This window comes from Paecilomyces variotii (genome assembly GCF_004022145.1).
Source record: "Paecilomyces variotii strain CBS 101075 chromosome Unknown C8Q69scaffold_8, whole genome shotgun sequence".
In the NCBI taxonomy this organism is placed as follows: Eukaryota; Fungi; Ascomycota; class Eurotiomycetes; order Eurotiales; family Thermoascaceae; genus Paecilomyces; species Paecilomyces variotii.
Genome location: NW_021167147.1, coordinates 1472867 through 1498661, shown reverse-complemented (window position 1 = coordinate 1498661; position 25795 = coordinate 1472867). Strand labels below are relative to the sequence as shown.

General features: G+C 49.1%; 9 protein-coding genes across 9 annotated transcripts; 4 read left to right on the top strand and 5 right to left on the bottom strand.

Annotated features, from left to right (window-relative positions):
* The first annotated feature begins 37 nt into the window (after positions 1–37).
* Positions 38–1577, top strand: C8Q69DRAFT_473519 (hypothetical protein). The gene is made up of 3 exons (XM_028631047.1): positions 38–575; positions 663–768; positions 827–1577. Exons 1-3 carry the CDS (start codon positions 255–257, stop codon positions 1369–1371), a joined length of 972 nt encoding a protein of 323 aa, XP_028483963.1. The 5' UTR covers positions 38–254; the 3' UTR covers positions 1372–1577.
* On the bottom strand, positions 1578–10597 carry C8Q69DRAFT_473513 (putative phosphatidylinositol 3 and 4-kinase). Its single transcript, XM_028631046.1, has 26 exons — positions 9943–10597; positions 9249–9895; positions 8896–9200; positions 8441–8836; positions 8237–8389; positions 8091–8187; positions 7501–7980; positions 7199–7450; positions 5899–7128; positions 5297–5840; positions 4772–5246; positions 4417–4723; positions 4256–4353; positions 4112–4204; positions 3896–4057; positions 3747–3843; positions 3503–3697; positions 3163–3451; positions 2915–3112; positions 2745–2869; positions 2608–2690; positions 2434–2556; positions 2285–2372; positions 2151–2235; positions 1969–2087; positions 1578–1901 (listed from the first exon to the last, which is right to left on the bottom strand). Exons 1-26 carry the CDS (start codon positions 10532–10534, stop codon positions 1707–1709), a joined length of 7428 nt encoding a protein of 2475 aa, XP_028483962.1. The 5' UTR covers positions 10535–10597; the 3' UTR covers positions 1578–1706.
* A 398-nt stretch (positions 10598–10995) lies between these two features.
* On the top strand, positions 10996–11814 carry C8Q69DRAFT_508663 (cytidine and deoxycytidylate deaminase zinc-binding domain protein; the record flags this gene model as incomplete). Its single annotated transcript, XM_028633002.1, has 5 exons — positions 10996–11088; positions 11141–11245; positions 11321–11529; positions 11596–11693; positions 11753–11814. The coding sequence occupies 5 exons, from the start codon at positions 10996–10998 to the stop codon at positions 11812–11814; spliced, it is 567 nt and encodes a 188-aa protein (XP_028483961.1).
* Positions 11815–12094: 280 nt separating this feature from the next.
* C8Q69DRAFT_508662 (putative NADH-ubiquinone oxidoreductase 21 kDa subunit) lies at positions 12095–12907 on the bottom strand (the record flags this gene model as incomplete). Its single annotated transcript, XM_028633001.1, has 5 exons — positions 12095–12178; positions 12258–12445; positions 12513–12718; positions 12773–12789; positions 12848–12907. 5 exons carry the CDS (start codon positions 12905–12907, stop codon positions 12095–12097), a joined length of 555 nt encoding a protein of 184 aa, XP_028483960.1.
* A 792-nt stretch (positions 12908–13699) lies between these two features.
* Positions 13700–14737, top strand: C8Q69DRAFT_405197 (chromosome segregation in meiosis protein 3; the record flags this gene model as incomplete). Its single annotated transcript, XM_028628065.1, has 3 exons — positions 13700–13920; positions 13986–14061; positions 14120–14737. 3 exons carry the CDS (start codon positions 13700–13702, stop codon positions 14735–14737), a joined length of 915 nt encoding a protein of 304 aa, XP_028483959.1.
* Positions 14738–14872: 135 nt separating this feature from the next.
* Positions 14873–17322, bottom strand: C8Q69DRAFT_473500 (putative Ran exchange factor Prp20/Pim1). Its single transcript, XM_028631045.1, has 2 exons — positions 16149–17322; positions 14873–16077 (listed from the first exon to the last, which is right to left on the bottom strand). The coding sequence occupies exons 1-2, from the start codon at positions 16986–16988 to the stop codon at positions 15256–15258; spliced, it is 1662 nt and encodes a 553-aa protein (XP_028483958.1). The 5' UTR covers positions 16989–17322; the 3' UTR covers positions 14873–15255.
* A 1077-nt stretch (positions 17323–18399) lies between these two features.
* Positions 18400–19856, top strand: C8Q69DRAFT_404448 (hypothetical protein; the record flags this gene model as incomplete). The annotated part of the gene is made up of 6 exons (XM_028628036.1): positions 18400–18557; positions 18762–18904; positions 19001–19108; positions 19179–19361; positions 19421–19585; positions 19645–19856. The coding sequence occupies 6 exons, from the start codon at positions 18400–18402 to the stop codon at positions 19854–19856; spliced, it is 969 nt and encodes a 322-aa protein (XP_028483957.1).
* A 62-nt stretch (positions 19857–19918) lies between these two features.
* Positions 19919–21844, bottom strand: C8Q69DRAFT_508658 (riboflavin-specific deaminase; the record flags this gene model as incomplete). The annotated part of the gene is made up of 1 exon (XM_028633000.1): positions 19919–21844. The coding sequence occupies one exon, from the start codon at positions 21842–21844 to the stop codon at positions 19919–19921; it is 1926 nt and encodes a 641-aa protein (XP_028483956.1).
* A 504-nt stretch (positions 21845–22348) lies between these two features.
* On the bottom strand, positions 22349–25714 carry C8Q69DRAFT_405216 (putative nuclear pore protein; the record flags this gene model as incomplete). The annotated part of the gene is made up of 5 exons (XM_028628066.1): positions 22349–22675; positions 22735–23462; positions 23524–24505; positions 24555–25218; positions 25284–25714. 5 exons carry the CDS (start codon positions 25712–25714, stop codon positions 22349–22351), a joined length of 3132 nt encoding a protein of 1043 aa, XP_028483955.1.
* Positions 25715–25795: the final 81 nt, after the last annotated feature.

Sequence of the window (25795 nt, the reverse complement as noted above, 5' to 3'; positions counted from 1 at the left end):
GGAAGCTCGAAATCTGCCCGGTGGGAAACCACCGTACCTGATCGACATCCCCTTCATTTCACGGCCATTGAGAATCGAATTTCGGGCGTGAGCAGGATCGCAGTGATCTGTCCTCGCTGTCCCACTCGCGATTTTGCGGTTCTCATAGAGCATTCATACCTTTTGAGCAATCCCAAGCTTCCTCGATTCCAGTGCCGGGTCCCTCCCTCCTGCTACTCCAACCACTACCACAGCCATTAGCGAGAGTATCGAACATGCGCGCTAGGTCTGTATCTACAGAAAGATCTAGGTCACGCTCGCCAGAGATGTCAGCTACCGGTCGCGAAAGATCACGGTCTCGCTCTCCCCGTCGCTCTGTATCTCCTCGCTCGCCGACGAGCCCGCGTGCAGGAACCAGAAGTCCTTCGCCTGGCGTTGGACGTCACAATGGGCACCGAGGGAGAAATTATAGTCGGTCACCATCGCGTGACAGAGGACGCTCCCGAAGTTACAGCAGGAACAGGGCCGGTGGCCGGTATAGAGACAGGGCCTACTCGCGGAGCCGCAGTCCGGAGAGTCCTCGAAGGAGCTCAAAGGTACGATGCCCCTCACTCTTTTGCAAAATCGCGCGTCTTCCTCAGGGAGATTTCTACTATAGACTGTGACTGACTTCCTTGAACAAGATTATCGTGGAGAAGTTGACTAAAAATGTCACGGAGGAACATCTGTACGAGATATTTGGTACCTTTGGAGAGATACAAAGCCTGGAGTTGCCAATGAATAAAGCTTGTAAGCGAGCTTTGCTTTCTAGCCTTCGATTGGCAAAGTAGCTGACGCAGTATCACAGTTATGACCAACAGAGGTACCGCATACATCCTCTACTATGAAGTCGCAGATGCCGAAGCTGCTATTTCACATATGCATGAGGCGCAACTAGATGGAGCTATTCTCAACGTCTCCATTGTCCTTCCTCGTCGTGCCTTTTCTCGCTCACCCCCACCTGCTCGTCGAGGCGGCTTCCCACGCTCTGGCTTTGGACGGCCACCCCCTCTGGATGGTGGACGAGCAGGCGGTTTCCGTTCCCCTCCACCCCGGCGCAGATCGCCTCCTGGGCGAAGATATGCTGGGTCGCGTGCAATGGACAGACATGATCGCTATCGCCCACGGTCTTTATCACGGTCCCGATCTCGTTCCCCTAGGCGCGGCCGCTCTTACACGCCGTCGTCACCCTCGAGGTCTCCTTCACCCGGGAGAGACTCGTTACGAAGAGACAGTCCCAGACGCCGCAGACGCCGTAGTCCCAGTTACAGCAGCTACAGTAGCTACAGCGGTAGGAGCAGAAGTGCAAGCAGAAACCGAAGCCGCAGTCGATACGGCGCTGGCAGAAGATAAATCAGCAAGCAGGCGTTCTAGGCGCTCGGTCTTATTATGGGTGGCATCTACTACTTCGTCCTGTATCATTTGTCCTTGGGAATGTGGTATGGATACAGTGTCGTTTTATTTCTCTTTTGTAAACTATGTTGTGAGTGCCAATGTGCTATTCGAAGATGTATCTAGGAGTCAACTTGCGTGCTTGCAAGGACCGTCATAAATGTCTAGTGTGTTGAGAACAATAATGCAAATATCGTCATCCTAGCTCAGATATAACACATGATGTAGCCTACACTAGGAAATTCGTTGAAAAGACCATATCCAACAGAGCAATTAAAACAATATATCCGATGCTCCTAGAAAAATGCACACCACCCAATATACATAGCCGCCAGATTCTTCTTGTCAGTAGCTTGCAAAATCAATTCATCCACATGGCCGTCAACGGAAAGCGGGACAGACTCTCCAGGCAACAGGCCTCGGAGCTTGTTGCGCACAGATTCCAAGACTCCCTCTGGTGTTTCTGGGATATTTGGGTTCGTCCTCCTCTTCTAATATTGAAGTTAGCAGGTCGATGAGGGATAAGAAACGTGGGCATAAAGGGTCCTCATATGTTACCTTTTTCCCGATAAAGTCGGTTGTCGGGTCATATAAGAACGTTTCCAGAATCGTCATGAGAGCGTCCTCGTTTTGGCGCAAAAGCCCGAGAGCTATCTCACATGTTCTCCGAAAAGGACCTATGATTTAGGACGAAATGTTAGATACCGTACAACGCGGAATAATCTGCCAACTCGACTTACCGTTATATCCATAAGCGCCAAAGGCATCGACCATGTTATGCGTAAGTCGGAATGGAACCAATTCCGGTTTCTCAAAGGTTAGGCCCTATCGCTTCGTCAGAAACCGAGTATACGCCGTTTCTTCATCTACTGACCTTGTCGAAGAGGCAGTTGAAATCTACATGGAGAATACCGCCGCTCCCCTCTTCAAATAAGATATTCTCGCCATGCCGGTCGCCAAGTCTTTACGAGTACCGATGGTCAGCCGACATATGCACCCGTCATTTGGAGCAGAAGTACAAACCCTAAAACGTATCCAACCATAGACATTACGGCAGAAGACCGAGTGTATCTTAGCCTAGCGGAGAACCATGCCCCCGTCTCCGGGAACATCTCAACGAACCACTCATGTAAGACAGGAGGAAATCTAGGTTCTCGTTAGCCTTTTCCCTTTCACCGCAAATGGATTTGCTCATACTTTGATAGGACATGGGTTGTGAATAATGGCAGGTTTGAGACATCGCTACATGCTTTGTTAAGATATTGTCTAATCTCGGTATACTGAACGAAATGTTAGCTTCCATTTGGATGCGGAGTAGGAGCATGAGTACCAACGTTAGGGGTGATTCCTCGCTCCTTCAGCAATTTGATAACAAGCTCTCGCAGAGTTCTCAGGTTATCAACCCATTCGATGAGGCCACATTCTTCGCTTAGAGGCGTGACTGCGTATGTTTTGATATCTTTCCTGGTCAACCTAAGCCATCTCTTTATAGGGGGTAACTTACACATGCGTCGCTTGCTCGACTCGATGTCCCTCTTGAGAAACCTATTGATCATATTGTTGAACTCCATAAGTCTTTGATCTTTTCGGAGATCATCTTTTGGTTTACAAAGCAAGCTGTAGACTTTCCCATCAGATCCAAGGATGCTGATCTTTCGAGGTTTCTGCATAGAGCTCAGGACTAGTGCTTCATCCGAAACATCTGCTGATTTTAGTAGTGAATCTCGAATGATAGCGCTAGCAGAGACGTACCTTCAATAATGACAGTATCTTGGGGGAACGCTCTGAATGTTTTCAGGTAATCCGAAGAGTGATTAGCAGGAAGACTCGGTGTGAGCATTTCTTGGAATGGAACCACCAGACGGCAGGGTGCAACTTTAGGATTAAACTCAAGGTCTCGTGCAAGGCTGACTTTTGAGGCCTTCTCTTCGACCCTTGCGGTGCACAATTTGAGCAACTCGTCAGAAAACTTTTGGCCTTGGTTTATCAACATCTTCATATCAGTCACCGATGATTCGGTTTTCAATTTCTTTGTCGCTTCCTGTTCATCCAGTCAGTCCAGTGCATATCCATAGGAAATTGGATAGCATACCGTTATCTTCTGAAGGCATGTAATGCCTCGAGATGCACGGTCCTTGGAAGATGACTTCACTACAGCTAGAACTGTCCACAGCCCCTGCTGTGGGAAGGCATTGACGGCTTTCACCACTATCTTTGTCAACAGATCGTATACGGTGGGATTGGAATGACAGATGCGCGCAACGACTTGGGGAAGGATTGTAAATAGCTAATAACGTCAGTGTCTTGCTAAAGTAGTTGCCAAACTGGGTTATTACCAATACAGCCGGCATTCGGTTCAAGTATTTCTTCAGTTGCGTGTGCATATCATCGAGACTCTTCTTGCGCTGACTCATGCTGTGCTTTTGGAATTCCCTGGATTTGTTTTCAGCAATGTTTATGCGGATGATGTGCATCGGGAGCTTACTCGTTATCTCCCCGTTTGGGGTCGAAAGGCTGATCAACGATAGATGCATGCTCCAGCCAGAGTGTTAATACCTTTGGCAGCGTTTGAAACACGTATTTGTTTCCATGGGCGAGGGAGCGCAGATAGTTATCGATAACGAGTTTAGAAGCTTCCCCGCTAAGGCTTCAAAGAGAGTCAGTAGGATGTCTCCGTTAAGGAGCTGAAGGTAAATCATACTATATCTGCGCCTCTTTCCCAAGAGGCTTGGCCTTTTCTGACTCCAGGATCTTATTATAATGTTTCCCAAGATAATAATGTGCCTTCTCCCATCTGTAGCATGCGTTAGCTTCTACTGTTAGGCTGAGGAAGACATTTACTGACCGAGTGTGGAGTTTAATAGCCTCGCGATATCTCTGCACAATAACGTCGGATTGAGTCTGTCCAGCTCTGTCGGTCCATTTTGCTAGCAGCAAAAGTGCCTAAAGCCACATTAGCAACTCATACAATGTGGAGGGGGCAAAAAGTAAAAAGGTCATTTGTACCCTCGCAGTAAGCATATTCTGATGCTGTTCTCTATTCGAAGTTAACGACACCGAATCTTTTTCGTCTGGTGCGAAATTGGCCGAAACAAAAGCATTAGCTGCTATTGCACCCTCCAATATCTGGATAGCTTTGCGATGATGTCCATCTTTCCACAGAAGTCGAGCGTGCTCAATGGTAGCTGACTTGTCCTTCAGTTCTGCTGCTTTAAGGACAGAGTGATACGCTTGTCCTGTAAGATTGCCTTTGCGCGATAGGCGAGCACCTATTAGCCAAACACCGGCAATATCAGAGTCCCGGAAAGCAGTCCTGTTCAACATGTTAGTACAGTGCATGCACTTTTGAGTCTACACTTACGAAAGTTCCATAGTTGCTCTTCTAACTCCGAGGAGGTACTGCTTGTCTGAAAGATAGCCTCCTAGGACATCCAAACGACGATCAAGTACTTCTAGGATGTTGGAACGATCAACGCCCTCGTCAGAACCAATATTTGCTATGGATTCAATCTCGGTCAAGGCGTGCAGCTGGAGAGCGCTATCGTGGCATGACTGTAGAGAAGCGATGGAATTTGAAGTAAGGGATCTAGCAACGCTGTATCGTAGTTGCTCTATGATTTTCTTAAATGCTGCCTTCTTGCCTTGTCGGAGGGCACTGAGAGCTGAGCCGATCCCGATACTAAAATTACCGGCATTCTGCTGCACGCATATCTGCAGATAGTGATCAAGTTTGTCCCATTTGCTGGTTGTCCAAGCAGCTTCAACGGCGAAGGGCAAGAGTCTAGCAAGGGACGCTCCGGACTTTTCGAATACCTCAAATTGGTTGAGAAGCGCGTCTGTGTCCGTCAGTATAAAGAAGAACCTGATAGCATAGATGGGTTAGTACCTAGCTGTCCAGAATCCTTGAGACAAGTAAGTAAGTTCAATTGAGCGTCGTGGTTGTTCGGTTCTTTGTCAAGCTGCAGCTCATACCAACTTTGAGCTGCAGTCCATCTACCAGACTTTCTATGCTCTAGAACTTGCTGGTCAATGTTAAGGACATGCAGATGGGCAGATATGCCTTCGATCCCATCGGGTTCATCGATCTGCGTATAGATATCCTGCAAACGTTGATACAATGGACCAAGCTTTGTCGGCTCCTGCTTCTCTGAACGAGCCTTGCGTTGCCTGATATACTGCTCCCAGTGAAATAGCGCTCTAGAGAAGGATTTGCACTCGACTGCTCTTTTCGAAATGACCTCTGCCGGTATTTGTGACAAAAGATTTTCAACGCTCTGGATCTGGGCGGAATATATTTCCAGTAGAGAATCCCTGTAACTCTCACGATGATGAGACTTGCTACCATGGGAAGTATAACTGGCCAGGCTTGTGTATTGTTTCTTCTTGCCATGAAGCCATCTCGAGAGGTAATCGAGGACGCTGAAAACGCTCTATATAACAGTTAGTTTGTTGTAAAGGGCACAATATGGAGTGTTCGATACTGCATACCTCACTGCAGAGAATTATATTTTCCCTTGTCTGGCTATTTTCTTCGGGGAGAGGATGGGAAAGTACTCTCGTAAGTTCATCCTGGAGTTGCTGTTTTTGAAGGTCGGTGCCACCAACTGCAAGGTTTAGTACTGCAAATGGAAGAAGAAAAGAGGCTATTGATATGTTCTGGCCCCTGATAATGCGGCTGCAAACACTGAATATCAGCTTTACATTATCACCATTGGCTTTGAGCAGTAAGTCCTGCACAAAGGTGCGAAGCCACTCGCCATAACTGAGGTTGGAAGAGAACAACGGATAAGTGCAGCTGGTGCTCACAGCCCCAATGGTGACTGTGTATTTTGATGTCAGAAACGGAGTTAAGGTGTTTCGAACAGTCTCAGGAAGATCCATCCACCGGAGGTATTTGTCATCCGATTGCATTTCGCGGGATCGTTGAGTGACGGTTGAGTGCAAGTTGCAGACCTTGAGCAAGGTCTGCATAGCATAGGCAAGGAATCCTTGTGCCTTGGTATTGGAAGCCGACAAAAAAGCTTCTACTAGAACGTGTTGGAGGAAAAACAAGATGAATTCAAAGGTCTCCTCCATGCGGTCAAAGTTCGACAACACGAGTATGTCTTTCTTCTCTTTCACAGTCTCTACACGATTCGGATCGAGACAACCGACCAGGCCGAGACACTGAGCGGACAGGATCGTTATGTTGTCAGAACTAGCGTTGAACTTCACGCAGCAGTCCAATAGGGACCGGGTCAATTGCGCAACAACAGCATCTGGCTGTTCGTTAAGAACGGACCTGTGCAGAAATTCCTCATTCTGAGTAAGATATGGAACAAGCTCCTTCAAAGCTTGTTCGACAACTGCTGCGTTCTCGTTTTGACAGCGTCTGCTGAAAGCCATGAAACGAGACCTGACATCCATCTGCCCCTTCAGTTGATTCAATTCGATCTCAAATCGACCCAGGACCGGTATGGATGATAACGATGGCATCGTATGGAATATCTCACGCACTAGGTCACTATGATGCTTCATAATGTAATCAACGAGATCATGGGCTTGCTGTCTGCTGCGCGCGTTGAAGTCTTCCCAGTATTTAATGATTATAGCGAGAGTCTGGTCAATTAGAGGCTCCAGTTCATCCTCATCAAGGGACATTATGAGCACGCTCCAAGCGGAAAAGGCATGGTCGCAGAGCACTTTGATCTCCAATGCTGATCTAAGACAAGCACAGATCTGGAACAATCAGTTTCCAATCAGACAGAGGAAAATATATGCGTCCAAGAAAAAGTATATGTTCACTAACCTGAGGCAATGCACTGTTGATGTGGCCTTTCGCTATCTTGACCATTTCTCCGATAGCGACAATGTTGCGCTTCTTCTCCATTGTTGGCTGCCTTATCTGGAAGTCGTTGATAGTGTGAGCGAACTGAGTGATGATACCAAGAACATGCTCTTCGATAAAGCTTCCCAGAAGATCCTGCTTCTTAGATGGTGCATGTCCCGACGTCGATTTGCGGGGAACATAAGTAGCTAGAAGTTGAAGAGCTCGATGGAACTGTCCACATATTTAGTAAAATGAACAAATCAGTTGACAGGACGTTCTACCTTGTCTCCTTTCCCATCACCCGCGTCACCCAGGCTTTTCAGAAGCTCACATGCGATAAGAATCGGCTCGGTTCTAAGGAACGTTGCAAGAGTACAGCCTTTGAATTGGACATCCACGTCCTGGAACAGGGAGATAATCATCCCTTCGGGGTCCGAGGAAGGCTGGCTCAGTAAGAAGGCAAGAATAGACGCTAGATTATTGTTCTCTGAGCATAACTCAAAAGGAGACTTTGTTTTCTTGTAGCTGGCACCGATTCGCGAGATAATATCTCGTTTCCGCATTAATACCAGATAAGGCAAAATGTGGACCTCCGTCAGTCGAAGGAAGTCATCGACATTCATTCCGAGGAGGTCGCACAATTGTTCTGCCATGTGTGGCCTGGTTTGTAGGTTCTTGACAACTGTAACTGAGAGGGTCCTCCAGAACGGTCGAAAGAGACCCGCGGGTGTTATTGACAGCCGCTGCGAAAGTTTCAAAAGCTAGCTCCTGTCAGTGGAGACTCCTCACGGGGAATTGATATAGAAACAGGAGGTCACAGTATGCAAGGAAGCAACCCAAAAGTGATTCCTAGGTACAAGCCACTACTTACTTCCACATAGGCCACCCCACAGATATATGGATTCGTATGTCCCAGATACTCAAGAAGTCGCAGAAGAATTAGATTCAATTCTTCGTCGCCGGATATCCTAGAAAGGAATGAGCCGTGATCTTGACTAAAACGGATGGTAGCCTTACTCGGCAAATCTGCATAAAGAAAGAATGCATGTTTCTTGGACTGGTATCTCTCGCTTCTCAGCAAGTGTCTTAACGCATTCTAGGACGACCACAAAGTTTGACCGGCGAACTTCTGGGTCTAGACATGGGCGTAAAAACGCCGTAATAGTGTATCTGTGGAGGAGTCAGTGCAATTCCTATAAAAAGAAGACAGAACGTGAATACCCGGCAGCTAATCGAATCTCCCTAACAGAGCTCCGTAGCGAATGAAGGCACAATTCACCAAACATTGATGAGGTTAGATCTAGCTGATTGCTATCAGGGTCATGGACGAGAATCCTTCGCAATGCCAGCATTGACGCGATTCTAGGAGATGGAGTACGGCCGAGGTTAGACAAAATATTCGTCAACGTTGACCTTACTGCGCTGAAACCGGGGCTGCGCCAAGGGACAAGAGCCTGCTCCTCAGGAGTATTCATGTCACATATACAACATGGCGCCAACTCCGAGTCTGGCCCGTCATGAGTTCCTGACAGACCAGTGGCACCTGCACATGCTATCATTCCCAAGTTTGTTACAAGAGCACATTTATTCTCATCAGATAAGGGAGGAAATTTTTCCCTTGGATAATCATAGTTAGCAACATTTCCAGGGGGTTGAGGTCTGCAAAAGTAACTCACTGAGCGACGGAAGGGAGATCTTCGAGGCTCCCTGGAGCTTCGCAACCTAGAAGGTTGTATACTCTGCACAGAAGCGTCTGTAATGCATCTGGCGGGGGAGGTTCCGGTTGCTCCTTGGACAGGCGGATACGCTTCCGCGCCGGACTACCTTGAGGCGTCTTCCCACCTTCTAGCAGACCGTCCTCCGTCTGCCGACCTCCTGGGAGGTCTAAGGCTCGCTTCTGACAACCATAACCATACTTTGGGTATTTAGAATAGTTGGGAGCATTGTGTAGGGCCTCGCTCAGAATGCTCAAAACCAGCTCCTAGTATTCCATAAGCATCTCATGTTCCAACGCGGTCAGTTCACGTACCTTGAGAGATAACTTCACGCTCTGCAGAGGCGTGTCACTATAGCCTATCTCTCCTAGGACTGGGAGGAGGATGTCTCCCATGTATGTTGCGACAACCGCCGAACGCCTCGCGACCTTTGCAGTGCTTTCAACAGCCTGGCGACAAGCTAGCTGAACATTCGAATCCTGGCACGCAGCGCTGGAGGATAATATATCAGCGATACATCGAAGTCGAATGCATATAGCTTTTATCTCAAGCGAAAATTCCTCAGACAACAAAGCGGAGGCGTCACAGCAGATCCCGAGATGCTCCAAGAAGTGGAGATGAAGTTGGGCTCTTTTTTCTGTACTTGGCTCCCATGCGACAACGCCGTGCCATAGCTGCACATATACATCAAGAATCCAAGCAAAGTCATGGCGGATGACTGAACTTAGACCATTTGAAGTCGAGATGACATCCACCGGTAGCAATGCGGAACTCAGCTCTAAGACAGAAACGATTACTCTCGGAAAAGGCCCAAGTATCATGTTCATATTCGCAAGCTCAGGGGTGAGATCCAGTCTTTCTAGTTCCGCTGCGAACGATCGTCGCGATCTAGGAAAAGAGATTGTACATGAGGAGTTTCGAGATGTCGAAAAGTCGAAAGCCTCGACTGACCTCGTTACATCTGCAGCGTATTAGTTGCTTCCCTAGGCTTCAAAACGGTTGGCATACCTCTTATGAAAGTTCGCAGTAGACCTGAAATAGAGAAACTGAAGGTCTTCGAAGGCGAAAGCCTGTATTGCGAACATACTATGCATGAGAGAAGGCTACGTATCCTTCCTAGCAGACTCTGGTTGCAGTTGCATAAGAGATCGATTAACCGAATGACGAGCCAGAAATACAAGGGCGCACTTATGTCCTTTCCCAGAATCTCATTGTTGGAGAATTCTAGAAGAACTTGAGGCACCTTCTCAACAGCTGCTTGGATGATATCCAAACAGTCCAAGATCTGCCCGTCGACATCGCTAGCAATAGACAGGTGACCGTTTCTATGTCCGATTTCAAGACCAGCTTTTACGACGATGCAGACCAAATTGTTGACATCAGTCACGCTATCTTCTAAATTCAGCTGGCTGCATCGACCCTCTAAAAGCTCTTTGCGAAGCTGCGAAAATGTTTCGCGGTTAAATTGATGCTGTTGACTAGCTTGTGATAGATGCGGTGCAAGCTGAGCAGCTAGAACACCGGTAGCCAGCTCCATCGATGCAACGTTGCCGTTTTCTCGCACTGTATATCGAGAGCCAGCTACATCTTGAGCGGCCATGGCAACCACAGTCAGTCACACATCGAATACATGTAGTAGGGGTTTAATGAAGAAGTTTAAAATGGAAGTGGAGTCTGGACGCGGCGCGTTCAACCGTACCTTGCGTACTATTAAATACCTACGGAAGCTTGGTATTGTACTGTACGGTAAAATTGAAGAGAAAACCACTGAAGCTTCCTAAGAAATCAAGAGGAATTTACGACTCATGGGCCTTTATCCACCTGCAGTTTCTTCAGGTTCGGGCAGAATATATTACTTTCCGGATAAGAGGTCTAAATTATCTGACTGATCTGACTAAAGATGAAAATTCTTCGCCGGGAATACAATATAGCCCGATAGATCGAATTTCCCCCACCACCGCTCATCGATAACTGGTTTGAAGTTAGGCATATCTTCGGTGACTAGCGGAGCGACGGCGCCACTGAGGATATCTATTTCATACATCGTAGTATCTATCAGCCATGAATTCGAGTGCTGGTGTTGCGGAGAGCAACCAGTCACAAGAACACAATGAGACGCAGCATGAGTATTTCATGAAACAGGCTCTGGTTATGGTATTGAAACCTCATATTATTCCAAGAGGGAAGAGGCGCTGACCCTCATTAGGGAGAGAAAGCCCTTGAGACCGGTGAGACGCCTGTGGGATGCGTATTGGTATACAAAGGAGAGGTGATTGCTCGCGGAATGAACGATACTAATAAGTCGATGAATGTATGTCTCTTTGGACCCGAGTGAAGCTACTATGCAATCAATACCTTCAAGTACGAGCTGAACTGTATCTGGCAGGGCACACGACACGCTGAGTTCCTAGCGATCGAAGAGGCACTACAAAAATATCCGCGTGTAATTCTCCGAGAGACAGACCTTTACGTGACAGTTGAACCTTGCATCATGTGTGCCTCTGCTCTAAGGCAGTATCAGATAAGAGCAGTATACTTTGGCTGTGGAAACGAGCGCTTCGGAGGCACTGGGAGCGTATTATCGTTGCATTCAGAGTTCGTCCTACTTCTCCACGACTAGCTCGCTCAGGCTGGTACTAACGCATGCATCAATTTGGACAGCCCCGGAATAGATCAGCCCTATCCCGTATACGGCGGTCTCTTTCACAAGGAAGCCATCATGCTACTCCGGCGGTTTTACATACAGGAAAATGAGAATGGTACGTGATGATTCCCTATGATAATATCCGGCATGGACTGACGACAGTTAAAAAAAAAGCACCTAATCCCCGACCAAAGAGGAACCGGGAGCTCAACACGAGCTTCGACGACGATAGTTGAGATTGTCCAGATGGCCACAATGCACAATCTGCATGCCCGTGTCAGATCTACTCGATCAGGACGCCGCTTGGCTTTGGAGGGAACAGGCGCTCGTGATATTCCGGTGGCCAAGATCCCGGTCCAGACCATCGGCGATTAAAGACCGACAATGTTAACAAGGATAGGGGGAAAAGGCACTGAACATTCGACCATAATGCACCGGAATTATGTACACAGAACCCACGCCAGATCATGGGCATTCCTCGGCTAATAATGACTTTGGGCATTTTTTTTAATGCTCTCATGAAGAGCCCGCCTTGGCCAATCGCTCGTTCTCCAGTTCCCGCTCAGCTTGCTGGTAGTACTTGGCCGTGTCAACACCGTGCTGTATAAGATAGATGAATTAGCTATTTATCGATGTTACATTAATCGTGTCCAGGGTAACTTGCCTGATCGTGGTTGACAATGTTGAACCACGGAATAACGTGGGAAAACAGCTCCGAATACCGAGAGTTTCTGGCAGCAACGCCCTGGAGATAAGGCGAGAGCTGGGATGTGCCATAGAGAGGCTCTCCCTTCTTAACTTTATCAACCATTTCTCTCATATCCATTTCCACCTCGCGAGAGTTCTCAGTGAAGCCGTAGAAGCGATCTGTGCATGCATTAGTTGCTGATCCACGGAACAGCTGCCAAGGGATGCTTGTTGGCCATTGACGTACTGCAGGATCGCTGGTAAAAGATGTGCAAGCCGCCAACGACACCAATGGCCGTTGCCAGGCGCATCAGAGGAGGGAAACCACCCTTGCCGACATGGGAAGGGCTGACTCTTTCCATAACCCAGAAAGCGAGAGGCGAAAGGGCAGCCGCACCTCCGGCCACGGCATAGTCAGAGGGCCTGGCGTATCCGAATACTCGTCTCAAGTGCCTGCGTTATCGTCAATATGGTTCTGCATCGTCATCTGTATGGGAGATGGCATACGGGTCGGCATCAATCAGCTTTGAGCACGGTTAGCAAAAGTGGTTCAAGGTGGGAGAAGGTTGGAAATAATCATACCGGATAGTCAGTGCGGGCCCGCTTCGGCGGGACAAGCACCTTATCGTGTTCAATGGCCATCCTGGAGAGCAATTGAGGCCCTGTATTGCGCAGATAAGTCGACTGTTTGGTAGTTTAGCGCTGGCAACTCCGTACAGTGCCCACCGCGATCAAGCTGGACGAAGACCTGGGAGGTCTAAGCCAAGCCGCGAGGCATGATATATCTAACCCGATTCATACTAGTGCCAGATGTCCCTCTAGCAAGTATTTCCGAATCCGCCGGCCGAACAACCATTGAGCCGTCAATGATTAGACATCCTCTGGCAAAGCAACCATCCCCGGATTCTGCAATGAGATTCGTGAAAAATTGCTAGATTCCGAGATTCCAGTCAATATTTCTGCTTCTCTGTCTTGTTATCATGCAATTCATAAGTATACCTTGGTCGAGAATTCCAGCTTACATAATCGCTACGGAATGAAATGAATGGTCCCTCGCTTTAGTGAAGAGAAAGAAAGAAAGACCAACAGATTATCTTTCTGGTATCAATAGTTTTATTCATTTACAAGAGAAATCATATAACCCGTCTCTCTTATATTTTAGAGATATGCCACGAGAATCAAACTGACACCAAAAAATATCGACCTGACGAAGCTGGAGTTCTGTAGTACTTTCCTATTTCGGTAAGATCGCGTCACGTCCATCCGAAGCGCGTCCTGTCCAATATCAGTACCTATGTAATTAGATACGATTGCTGTCTTCATGCTCCCTACAGTATTAGAAACGCGCTACAACTAACATATACATCAGAGAATACAGTCCATGACGACTGTAATTGTCTTTTATTCCAATCATCAACACACCATCTGAGCGATATGAGCGACATCAGCGACGGAGACGTCCGTCCGCATAATGACCTTTTCGACTACGATGTCGGTCTCGACGAAGTCCTTGGAGAGATCTCGCAAAGGAATTCTGCGCCTGACGCGGCATCTTCCAATCAGGCGGCCCCAGCCCAAGCACCTGGCTTAGGACTCGACGAAGAAGTAGTCGTTACGAGAAAACGGCAGCCGATTGCGAAACTCGACGAGTCTCTGTGAGTTCTGGTGGATAGTCATTCGATAGGACTCACCGCAGGCGTGATTGCTAATGGTGCCAAAGCCTACTTTCTCAGAAAGGTATCCCACGACTACGAAGCACGGCGAAGAAGTTGAGATTCAAGGGCAAAGGGCACGAGGTTAGAACTTCGTTTCTTCCATTCTACGTGAGACAGTCTGATGACTTTTTCGCTCTAGTTCTCAGATGCAGCGCGTCTCTTGAATTTTTATCAGCTATGGCTCGATGATCTCTTCCCTCGTGCAAAGTTCGCGGATGGTCTGTCCATGATCGAGAAACTCGGGCATTCGAAACGCATACAGGTAATGCGACGACAATGGATCGACGAGGGAAGGCCCGATTACCGTCGCGAAGATGACAGCTCCAACCAGGACAAGTCGTATTCCGTAACGCGCGTTGAAGGAACGTCATCTGATTCGCGTGATGTTGCTGCCCCGACAGCGGAACAAAACTCTTCTGGAGTCACCGATCTCGCGCAGACTATGGAAACCAATGGCGCGGCATCATTAGAGAGGGTCACAACAGAAAGGAGACGGACCAATGCTGGAGATGACGGGAAGCTCTTCATGTCAGATGATGAAGATGCAGGAAATGACACAAGAAAGAACGCGGGTGGTGAAGATATGCCTGAGGAAGATGAGCTGGATGCCCTCCTCGCCGAACAGGAGACGAGGGACGATGAATCACATCACCCTCGTCATGAGCCTGCGGCGCCAGACCCGATTGAAGAAAGGGCCCCCGAAGAGGATTTTGAAGATGACCTCGAAGCCATGGCGGATGCAAACATCCCATGGTAGTTACCATGCCTTCCTGTACTATACCTTGACTTTGACCTTCTTTCCCCTGCCAAAATGGCTAGACGACCCACTCGATATTACGACCAGTTATCATGAGCTCTACCTCTCTGGATGGAAACATAATAATGAATAGCATTCCTTATTGCTTCTATCCCGTCTGATCTTATATTCACCATAGATACTTCCATAAACCCTCCACGATCTCGCGAAAGCTGCCCTATCATCGAAGAATTAACAGAGCATTCCTAAGAAACACTATATCTACGAATTGAATAAGCGCCAGACATCATTTCTTGCAAAGAAAGATAAGATATGATTATTATACTAAGCAAGGATAACTTTTCTGAGAAACAGAAAACCACGATAAGTTATGCAACGCTGCGATAATGACAAAGCCCAGAACAAAGCGCAAATAAGAACACCTATTCTACACAGCTATCCACAACCCGAATGGCACCGGACACCCTTATATGTCATTGGACCCTAACCGCGCCTTAGAATTTGAGAAGCCGCGACATTCAGTTGACCGGCTCAGTGAGGACGGAGAACTGACCACCGCCACCAGCCCAGTTGAGCTTCTTTCCACGGACGGCGGTGTTGTCAATGATGGTGGCTACCTCAATGTCATCTTGAGTGCCTTGTCCGGTCTGATAGGTTGCTGAGAATCCCCAAGACCAGGCACGACCCTCGGTGTCAATGGCAAGGGAGTGGTCGGAGCCTGCGGCCACGACGCTTGCCTTGATTCCGGGGACGGCTGTGGGTTCGATCAGGATACGAGGACGGCCACGCTCATCCTTGATGACGGCAGACTCAGGGAGACTGTCAATCTTGAGGCCAGTTTGGTATCCATCAACACGGCCCCAGACGAGGCAGTCACCGTTGCTCGTGACCGCAAGGGAGTGATGGGCACCACCAACCAGCTGGGTAATCTGCTTTCCGGAGAGAGATTCCACAACTTCCGGGTGGAGGATAGCAGCCTCATCCTCGCCAGCACCCTCTTGGATACCAGTCTCACCGAAGCTGTTGAGGCCCCACGCGTACACCTTGCCAGACTCATGAATGGCAAACGAGTGGAAAGCACCACAGCCGATCTGGACGATGTTCTTGGGAAGACCAAACTGACGCGGCTGGAGTCCGTTCAGCTTGTTACGCTCCACAATGCGGCGACCCAGTTGGTTCTGCTGACCAGAGCCCCAAGAATAAACGGTGCCTTTCTCGCCGAGTGCAAGCACATGATTGTCACCACAAGCGAGATGTCTGATCTTCTTGAGAGAGGGGATCAAGATGGGGCTCGTCTGTACACGATGTTCAGGGTCAAACCCGAGAATACCATCGTTGCTCTAGGGACAGATTAGTTTCCAATCGCAGGAATACCACGGGATTCGAGGAGAAGGGGGAAGAAAGGCCATACCCGGAATGTTCCCCATCCATAAACAAGGCCATCATCAGTGAGAGCAAAACTGGAACTGTCACCCGCAGCGACTTCGGCAAACACGGTTCCCTCAGGGAAAGCTTCAGAAGGGATAGCGGTAGGCGTGGACTCATGCGGGTTGAGACCACTGTCACTGTCATCGTCCGAATCCGAGTCACTCTTGTTGTCATCGATGTCTTTGTAGCCTCCTTCCCAGGTGGTGTCCCGGCCAAGGGCGCCCTGGTCGTTGACGCCCCAGGTGAGGATCTTGTTGTCGTGAGTTAGAGCAACACAATGCATGCCACCCACGGCCACCTGCACGACACCAACTGTCTCCGCAGACAGGTTCGCATTCAGACGCGGGCGCTTGACATCGACGGCATTCTTGGCCGTCCCGAGACCCAGCTCACCAGAGCTACCTTCGCCACAGACGTAGACATTCAGGCGCGTCGTAGGCGGCTGGTTAATCACAACCTTGGGCTTCGGCTTCCGAGCAGGAGGAGGCGCAGCAACACGGGGCTTCTTCTGCTCTCTTGGAGGCGCTTCCTCCTCGGCTTCAGCTTTGCGCTTCTTCGTAGCAGGCGCGGCAGTAGAGGGTTCAGACTTCGCAGACTTGCGCGCAGCAACCGGCGCGGTCTTCCGCTGAGTAGTAGTCTTCGCGGGCGCGGCAGCCTTCGCAGCCTTCGCAGCCTTCGAAGTAGTAGTACTGCGCGATGTCTTAGTTACCGTTGTGGTACGCTTGCTGGTAGTAGTAGTGGCAGCAGCTTTCGTCGCGGCAGCCCGTTTCGAAGTAGAAGCTTTAGCAGTGGCAGAAGCCGTTGCGGCCTTCTTCGGAGGCATGATTAAAGGAGAACCCTGTAAGACGAAGGACAGCAATGGATAGTAAGATAAGTAGTAGTAGACGAAGAAGAAGAAGGAATACAAGGTATGATCCTACACGGTCTTTTCTGTCTTGTTCTTGGAGAGAGCAAGTCGAGTAGTTTTCGGGGGCGAGCGCAGCACACAAAAAAAGGTCCCCGTTGTTATGGGCAAAACACGCTAACACAGCTTGGTCGGATCGTCAGCATTCCGGCGCACTCGGGCGATGACACAATAAGACTCGATAAATAGAGAACCACCTAGTGAGTGGTTAATAGTTAGGTAGTTATTGACTATTGACAAACAATAGGAAAGTAGGTAGATATTAAGAATACTATTCACATATATTCATTTCCATACATTTGACACCCACAGATCCCACTGCTGGTCCGGTTAAGGGGGCCATCGCGTCATTCCGAGTCTATCATAGGTAACATATTATTATACTAATCTTACTCGTTAAACAAAAATCGCCCCTTCGGTGATGAATCTGCTTGTTCGGAGCCTTTGAAGTTTAGTTAGCCAGAGTAGCGAAGAGGGGCATTATTATATCATATTCGCTTCATATGGATCTCGAGGAAACCTATAACCGCCTCAACTGGTGTTTATGTTTATTTAACAGAGAACTGTTCGCTCGCATTATCCTACGAATTTTATCTTGTATGTTTCGAGTATGAGAACAATAGAATATCACGTTATTTATTATGGACCCCAGAGTTTAGAGTATACCTTCCTTGTCCCCTACTATCTGGAGTTTCAACGGTTGATTTTCACCAATAGATAACATCGACAAACCCCCATCGCCAGTGTGTTGGACTGGTATTCTTAGAAGTCCCCAGAACTAATGCGAGGCGAATAGACCATGTGTTCTTTGAATAGAAGGGGGAGTTAATTGATTGATTTAGTCAACTATCATGTACAGCAACGTATCCATCCACCCCGGAGCCTGTGTCTGTAGAGGACTACAGGTTAACTACCTAATGACATTCTACTCTACTCGCCCCCTTCACCAGGGAAAAAAAAGAAAAAACCATCTCTAAATCCCCGCATTATCATCATCTCCAAATTAAAGTTATATACATAACAACCGGGCACGACATTAAGTAATAAGTTAAATCTTCTCCGATCAAGATAACAAACCTCGATCGGCAATCAAGCGATGTCCGACCACCCCGAGGTAATACTACCTACCTATTTAACCAGTGAAGCGGACTTCTGAGCGAACTTCCCCCGCAAATTTCATAAGTGGGATGATATAAAGAACCAAGTCTCAGGGAGTCAGGAGTAGTCTTATTCGGATATTTTATCACTAAAGATATATAGGATAACTACCTAGTTAGTTACCTAAAGTATTCTGTCTAAGTGATTGTTACATATAATGTCTCGAAACAACATGAACATTCCCAGATTCTCAGAATTACCCTTGAGAGAGGGCGATCCGCCGTATTCAGCGTGGGGACTGTACGGGGAGAAGGATGAACTGGGAACTCTCAATAGACAGACCGATGATTTGGTCCTCGCTGCCGCGAAGGAGATTCGGTCGGGCAAAAGGTAACTATGCTATGATACTCGTGTTTCTAAATCTGGCTTCGTACTACATGGTGATCTTTGCTCTGTCTGACTGGCTTTTGATCTTCTGAATAGCAGACAATAAGTTTCAATTCGTAACTACTGCAGGGTATCCTTGCTTTTTATTTCTCTGTTTCGTAACTTAGTTTGATATTGAGGTCTGAAATATGCTGATGGATTTCTTAGAATCTCACTCAACTGGCCACTCGATGCCCAAGACAAGATCCCTTTCTTTGGCCGCCACATCTTCCACAAAGAGATCATTGCAAAGACACCTCGGATCGTCAATGACGACGTGTGGACGTTCAACACTCAGAGTAGCAGCCAGTGTACGCATCACCATGTCCTTGCCTCTGCCCCCTTCTCTCATGGGGACTGAGTGGCCTCCAGGCGAGACTCTTCTGACGAAAGTATCATGATCATAGGGGACGGTCTGCGTCACTTTGCGTACCAGAAAGAGCAGAAATTCTATAATGGTGTCACAATGGACGACATCCACGGCCCGAACAAGACTAATGTCAACGGGATTCACGGTACGTCGTTCCTGCATATCCTTAAATAACGTAGACACTCGAGGGACAGCGCGCTGAGGTTCCATTCTAGCATGGACCAAAAATGGCATCGTCGGGCGCGGTGTCCTCCTCGACCACCACCGCTGGCGGCTAGCACACAATATCCCGGCTGAGATCTTCAAGAGGCATCCGATCCCGGTAGAACATCTCAAGGCAGTAGCTGAGTTCCAGCAAACCGACATAAAATTCGGAGATATACTCATTATTCGCGTTGGTGGGAACCATTTTTTTTTTTATCAAATGCTCAACTGAATATCGCTGACCGTTATGCAGGATATATGGAAGCGTTCAGAGCACTCTCAGATGAGGAGCTGACCAGCTTGGCAAAGAATATACCACATGCACTTATTGGCGTGGAGCAGAGCAAAGAAACTCTCGAATGGATCTGGAGCAACTTCTCTGCAGTCGCTGGAGACCACCCTTCTTTCGAGGCATATCGTAAGTCGCACTCTCGAATCTGCTGTACTTAGTCACGGCCGCTCACAGAATGGAAACAGCACCCCCAAGCGATCTGTGTCTGCACGAGGTTCTCTTGGCAGGATGGGGAATGCCGATTGGGGAGCTTTTCGATCTGGACGAATTAGCCCAGCACTGTGAGAAGGAAAAACGGTGGACTTTTTTCGTAGCCAGCGAGCCGTGTAACGTGCCAGGAGGCGTCGCAAGGTCTGTTCACTTCTGCATAGTCATAATGATGCGTCTCGCTTTCTGACCTGCAACACTAGTCCTCCGAATATCATCGCGATGTTCTAGATGAAAATGCCGCAATTCTGCTCAGGACCCTTCGCGAGAAACACGTTCTATACCAGACGAAATAGGCGCATCAGACGGAGGAGGGACTCTGATTTTCCCACACATGATGACATTCTGCCCCATCGGGGTCCAGGTAACATCTCTTGGACTCAATGCAGCTTTTGGTTTTCCATCGTCGTCCTGTTTGGAGTCCGGACTCACGTTCACTCCACCCCTCCCAAGATAGGTCGGTGCAACAGTAACGATAATCGAGTCTATGAAATCAGAATATTCGGGGTTTAGGAGCTCGCTCAAGACGGTTCCACCTCCTTCAATCATGACACTCTGTATTCCTTCTGCAGCCAGCGCACGTAGAACAGCCTCCCAACGTAGTCGCCAGCCCTGATTATATTCCACGATCCGTAGGTAGTCTCCACCGTATCCCTTAAGCATCATCAGTTTCTGCGGGTGAATCTGGGCCCCGGGAGAGACAACTATCCAGGGCGCTTTCCCCTTGCCTTCCACCGCTGTTCGGAGCATCCTGCACTCAGGATGGACATCCCATCTGCCAGTAGGGTCAACGACGACTGGCCGGGGCTGCCACATTCTTCCAAGACCACCGAAACCACCTGCACCCTCGAGCCGGCAGTTCAATCCAGGATTATCGGCAAGCACGGTCCCGACGCCGACCAAAATGGCGTCATGACGAGACCGAAGATAATGTGTCAAGAGCTTTGCTTCCGGCCCCGATAACACGGTCTGCATCCCCGGCATGAGCGAAACCTTCGAATCCATGGATGATGCATATGATAGAGTGACATGAGGGAGTCGACGCCTCTCATCGTGATTTGGCAAGTAGGGCTCTAGGAAGTCTAGAGGAAACTGGGGGGCAGGTAGAGTATCTGGAGGCAGCGGCGGTTTCCGGTTCTGCTCGACTATTTCTTGATGTAGTGTCTCATCTTGATTGCTGGTCCCATTTACTCTTACGATACCATGTCCCTGCTGGTATTCATAGCCGTGATGGGGTACCAGTTTGATCTCTGGATTCTGGATCCGCCACTTGGAAGAAACATTGCGCACGTCAGTGACGGTCAAGAATTTACCTCCAACTTCAAGGAGCTTCTGTGGCTCTTCTTGGAATTTGGTAAAAATCGACGACGGCAGATAGCCCTTGACAGCCTCCCTTCGCGCAAACTCCATGAGCCCTGAATTCCGTTTCACCTTATCGATGTAATCAAGATCGTGAGAATGGACTCGACTGCTCCCAGGTGTTCTCGCAATGGTCACTGTCGAATATGCCCCTTCGAACCGAACGACCTTGATTTGAAAATTGCAGACTCCACCTTCCCGTATAGTTTTCTTCCTGGACCGCTTACCCTCCTGTAAAGGTCGAGCCTGAGACGTGCGGCATGTTGGACGGCGCAGGCGACACATATAATAGTCCGTCGTACAGTGTCCCTCTTTGCTTGAGTTCGATCTCTGCTTGACCCAGACATTATCGATAAACGGCCAGTACGTCTCAAACTCCTCGAAACTGATTTCGATCGGGTCTTTGCATTCAAATAACACTTGTCTTATCCGTGCGATGTTTGGCGGGTTGTCGAAGAGGCTATAATTCGCCGGCCCGTTTCGAGCGGCTATCTCGACCTGAGTCTGCGACTCACGGCGATCGTCTTGCAGAGATGCGCCGTTCTGCGATTCTTGTTCAGGTCTGGTCTCTTGTTGAGCCTCAGCATTTGCAGGTTCGGTAGATTTTGAAACCTCATTGTCTTCGTCGAGCTGCATGATATCGTGGTGCGCAGAGTCGCTATCAACATCGACGTCCGCATCGGAGGCTGGTCCCGAACCACGTGTGGGTGCCGCTATCGTTCCATTCTGATGTGCATTTGTGTCTGCGCCTGCATCTGGACTCGACGGACCAGACCTGGATACTGAGACGGGGTTCCCTTCGGGCAAGGGTTGGTCCATCGCGACTGCGCAGACGGCATGTACGCGGCTGCGGCCTCGGAAGATTACTCGTGAAAGTCGCTATCTTGCAAAGAATGGCTTATACATGGTCGCACCTAATAATTGTAAACTCACGGAGCCTCTTTTTTATTTCTCTCTTGTTGAACTTACATTGTTGAAAGTACCTCTCAGCGGAGAATCTCGTCTTGCCAGCTGGAGAATAACTAGTTGGGTGGGATGCCGAGATGGACGGAGGCTTAGCTAAGTACACCGCCTCCCGTTCCTCGGTTTGGTTTGACGAATTGGGCTTTCCGGGGTTGCTGTAAACATACAAGATATCCATAAATATAGTAAATATAATCAAAGAACTCTACAAAACAGATAGGGGCAAATGTGACGCTTGGTTTAAGATAGCACGGACTGTCCTGAATTGAGGCACAGAGCTGTGCAGTGCCGTAGTATTGATTCTTCGAAAAATGACTACATAGATAATCATCCAACGCCTGGGCTATAAACCGTGCCACATTAATATGCTCCAATGTCTCCGCCAGCCCGTGCGAGAGTCTCATATACCCTCGGTGGCAGCTTATATTTGATCATGCCCGAAAACACCATCAGATCCTTAGCCATTACCAGCAGTTCATCTGCCAAGCTCTTCCTGATCTCGTTCTCGTAGGCGCCAGATTCCAGCCTCTCACGCTCATGGCCAATGCATGTAATACTCCACATGATCAAGTGGCCGACATTACGGGAAATAACAGCGGGGAAGGATGGGAAAGCCTGGGCGGCACTTCGAATGTACTGGACGGAACCGCGAGCGCGTAACGGAAGAATGTGCAAGTCGTTGATGGTCTGCGAATGTTTTTGTCAGTCTCGAAAAGAGCAGAGAATGGAGAGAGAGGGGATCTTACATCGAGAGCTGTCGTCCATTTTCCGGCTTCCACTTCCATCTTGGCCTCCATCATGCGAAGCAACACCCCACAGGCGTCACGGTTGATCTGGCGGATGCGCTGGTAATACAGAGCATTGGAGTTGTACAGGCCAATCATGTTCCTGGCGAGGACCACCGGATCGTCCACTGTTGTGAGACTCAGACTGCTTCCAGGCTCAGAAGGTTCTGGTTGACTGTCATTGGTGGTTCTTGGCTTCAAGGGTTGCAACCTCATGGCTGATCCGCCGAGCTCTATAGCGACCGCATCAGATAGTGCTCTGTTAATAATCTCGATGACCTTGTCATGCTCCTCAGCAAGATGATACAGCAGCACAGCGTCAGTTATCAAGCCCTTATCATCTGCTACAGCGGCAGCCTGGACAGTGATGGTTTTCAGGAATGTATCCTGGTCCTCCAATCTAATGAGGTCCAGGCGCTGCTCGATGGCACCCTTAATTCGAGTGCCATCCGCACGAACGTCTCCTAATAGTTTCGCGAAATCTCTTGTCTCCAAGATGAACTCTCTCAGAGCCTCGTGGCAGACCGAGGCCTGCGACTTTCCAAGAGCACCTGGGAGGTCAGAGCTCAAGCAGATAAGAGTGAAATAGTCGACGGCTGCCTCGACGTAGCCAGTACGGAACTCCCGCGTGTACTGGGTAATGAGGTAACCGAAATTGATTTGTGGGAATTGCTTGGTGGAGAAGGACACTGTTTATCAATATTAGCAAGGAACCGACAAGTAGTAGGGTTCTTTTTTTTTTAAACCTACAGAGTTCTTCGCCAGAAGTGTAAAAGTCCGACACGCGCAGAAGCCCGTAGTAGTTCAAGGCAATGGCGAAATGGACCGCACTGACTGGGGCATATGAACCGAGATATGAAACAGCCTGCTCGAACATCCCGCCTAGGATCTGTAAAAGGAAGAAGGTACCATAGCCGCCAGGTCCCTCCTGTCCCTTGGTGAAGACGCGCTGGCCAATCTCTGTGATATCCGTCTGGATGTCCTCCAATCCGAAGACATCGCCTGCAGTCTCCTCAGCACGGTCATCTTCTCGAGCAAGGCAGAATTGCAACCACATCCAGTCTTCTACGCCTTGCACGATGCCGTCCAGCCTTCTGCGACCGAGATCACAGCGTCCAATGATCTTGTAACAGGCCATCCTGTAAGGGTCGACTGTGTTCTCTGGCGCGTTGCGGGCCCTCTGCTGGTACTCTCCGTTTATCTTCTGCTGGAGATCTCGCGGTAACCGTCGATTCTGCGCATAGGTTGTCATGTACGTGACAAACTTGTGGTCCAGAGATCTGAATCCAGGGTCCTGGCTAACATATTCCGCCGCTTCGTGGATGAAACCGCAACGCAGCAGGTAGAAGATGAGGATCCAGCAGTAGTCTTGGCCGACCATTTGCAGCTCAGTGCCATCGGGGGCCAAGTCCTTTCTCGCAGCGCGAAGTCGAATATACGCTCGGATCTTGCTGATGATTGTCGGCACACCCCCCAGTTGGGCTTCGCGGGGGTTCTTTGCGATCATATTCTCAATTTCGCTGTAAAACAGTTTCTCCAGGAAAGTCCTTGATCCCTCAATGATCCTACGTCTAAGGTTTGTCGCTCCCCGAGAATTTGCGCTTTCGTTTAGATAATCTTCAGAGAATTGTCGTTCTCTGATGGCTCCGGGGTCTGAAGGATTATCGATGCTCGGGTCCTCCTTGGTAATCGCTATCAGAGCACGGTATGCGTCACATAGCTGACGAGGAACCTGAAAAAGTCAGTTGAATGCTTGCTTGAGGTTTTCAACAGAGACCTACGTCGCCACCTGCATGCTCCTCAACCTGCGCAAACTCGTGGAGGATGGGGAAAGTCCTCTGCTGGAGTCGAGCAGAATTCAACCGCTGCACCTTGTCTGCAAAGTATCCCATCTTCTCTCGCAAGAAGCTAGTGTCCGGTGATTGGACACCCAAGAGTTCGCTGCGCTCTCCTTGGTCGCCAAATAATTGAGACCTACCCAGTCCACTGCCCGGCGAGCCGATGACAGATTTGTCCAACCCCGATCGACCAAAGACGCTTCTCCTGCTAGCTCCGAGTGTTTCACGGGCAGGAGTACCTGGTTGCTTGGACTGTTTCAGAGAGCGGCCAAAAGAACCTTTCGTCGTGGCAGCAAAGCTATCGGCATGCACGTCACCCTTCTGAGCAAGCCCGAAGTGTTCAAACACCTTCCGGCGCTGTTCATCCCAGTTCAAAGTGACCTTTTCCTCCAAGAACGCATCGAAGTCACGGTGCACACGAGCTAGACTCTCCGTGATCATGGCCTGCCGGCCTCGCTGCTGGATTCCTCTCAGGAATTTCTCGTTGTCCGGGTCGAACACATCTGGCTGCTTAAACGGGCTTGATGCAGCTGCCTGGGTGTCTAGAGATTTGAGATCGCGCATGGCACGCCCAGGAGAGATGCCAGAGGCTGCAAGCAGAAAGTGACTAGGACATAAATTAGCGTCTAGGATGCGTCGCATTCAGAACAGCAGACGAAAATATCTACTCACGCCTTAGTATCGGCACCCTTTTGCTGGTCGCCTCCCACTCCACCAGAGCCTAACTGCCTGGCCTTTCTCCGAATATCGTCAAGTCCCAACTGCAGACTTGGGATCTCTCCAAGACCGTCATGTTGTACGTTCGTCGACAAAGGGCGTTTCTTTCCCCGCTCTAGAAGGCTGTTGAAAAAAGCAGGTTGTGTTGGTTGGGTGGAAGCAGAAAGTCCACCGGCGCCCTGTTGTTGACTTTGTCCGAACAGCGACGACTGTCCTGCCTGCTGTTGCTGTGGCTGAGCCCCAAAGGTAGAGAAACCGGACGTAGGCTGACCCCCAGCTGCCGCTGGTTTGTTGAAGGCACTTGTCGAATTGTTCGGAGAGAAAATGCTGGCGGACTGTTGTGTTGTCGAGGCACCAAGGCCCGCGCCTCCAAATAGAGAAGACATTGTCGACTAGGCACGTACGGTTGCGCGTTAGTAGCCAGAAGATTGAAGATGAGCTTGCGGCCGCGAAGCGCTTGCGAATAT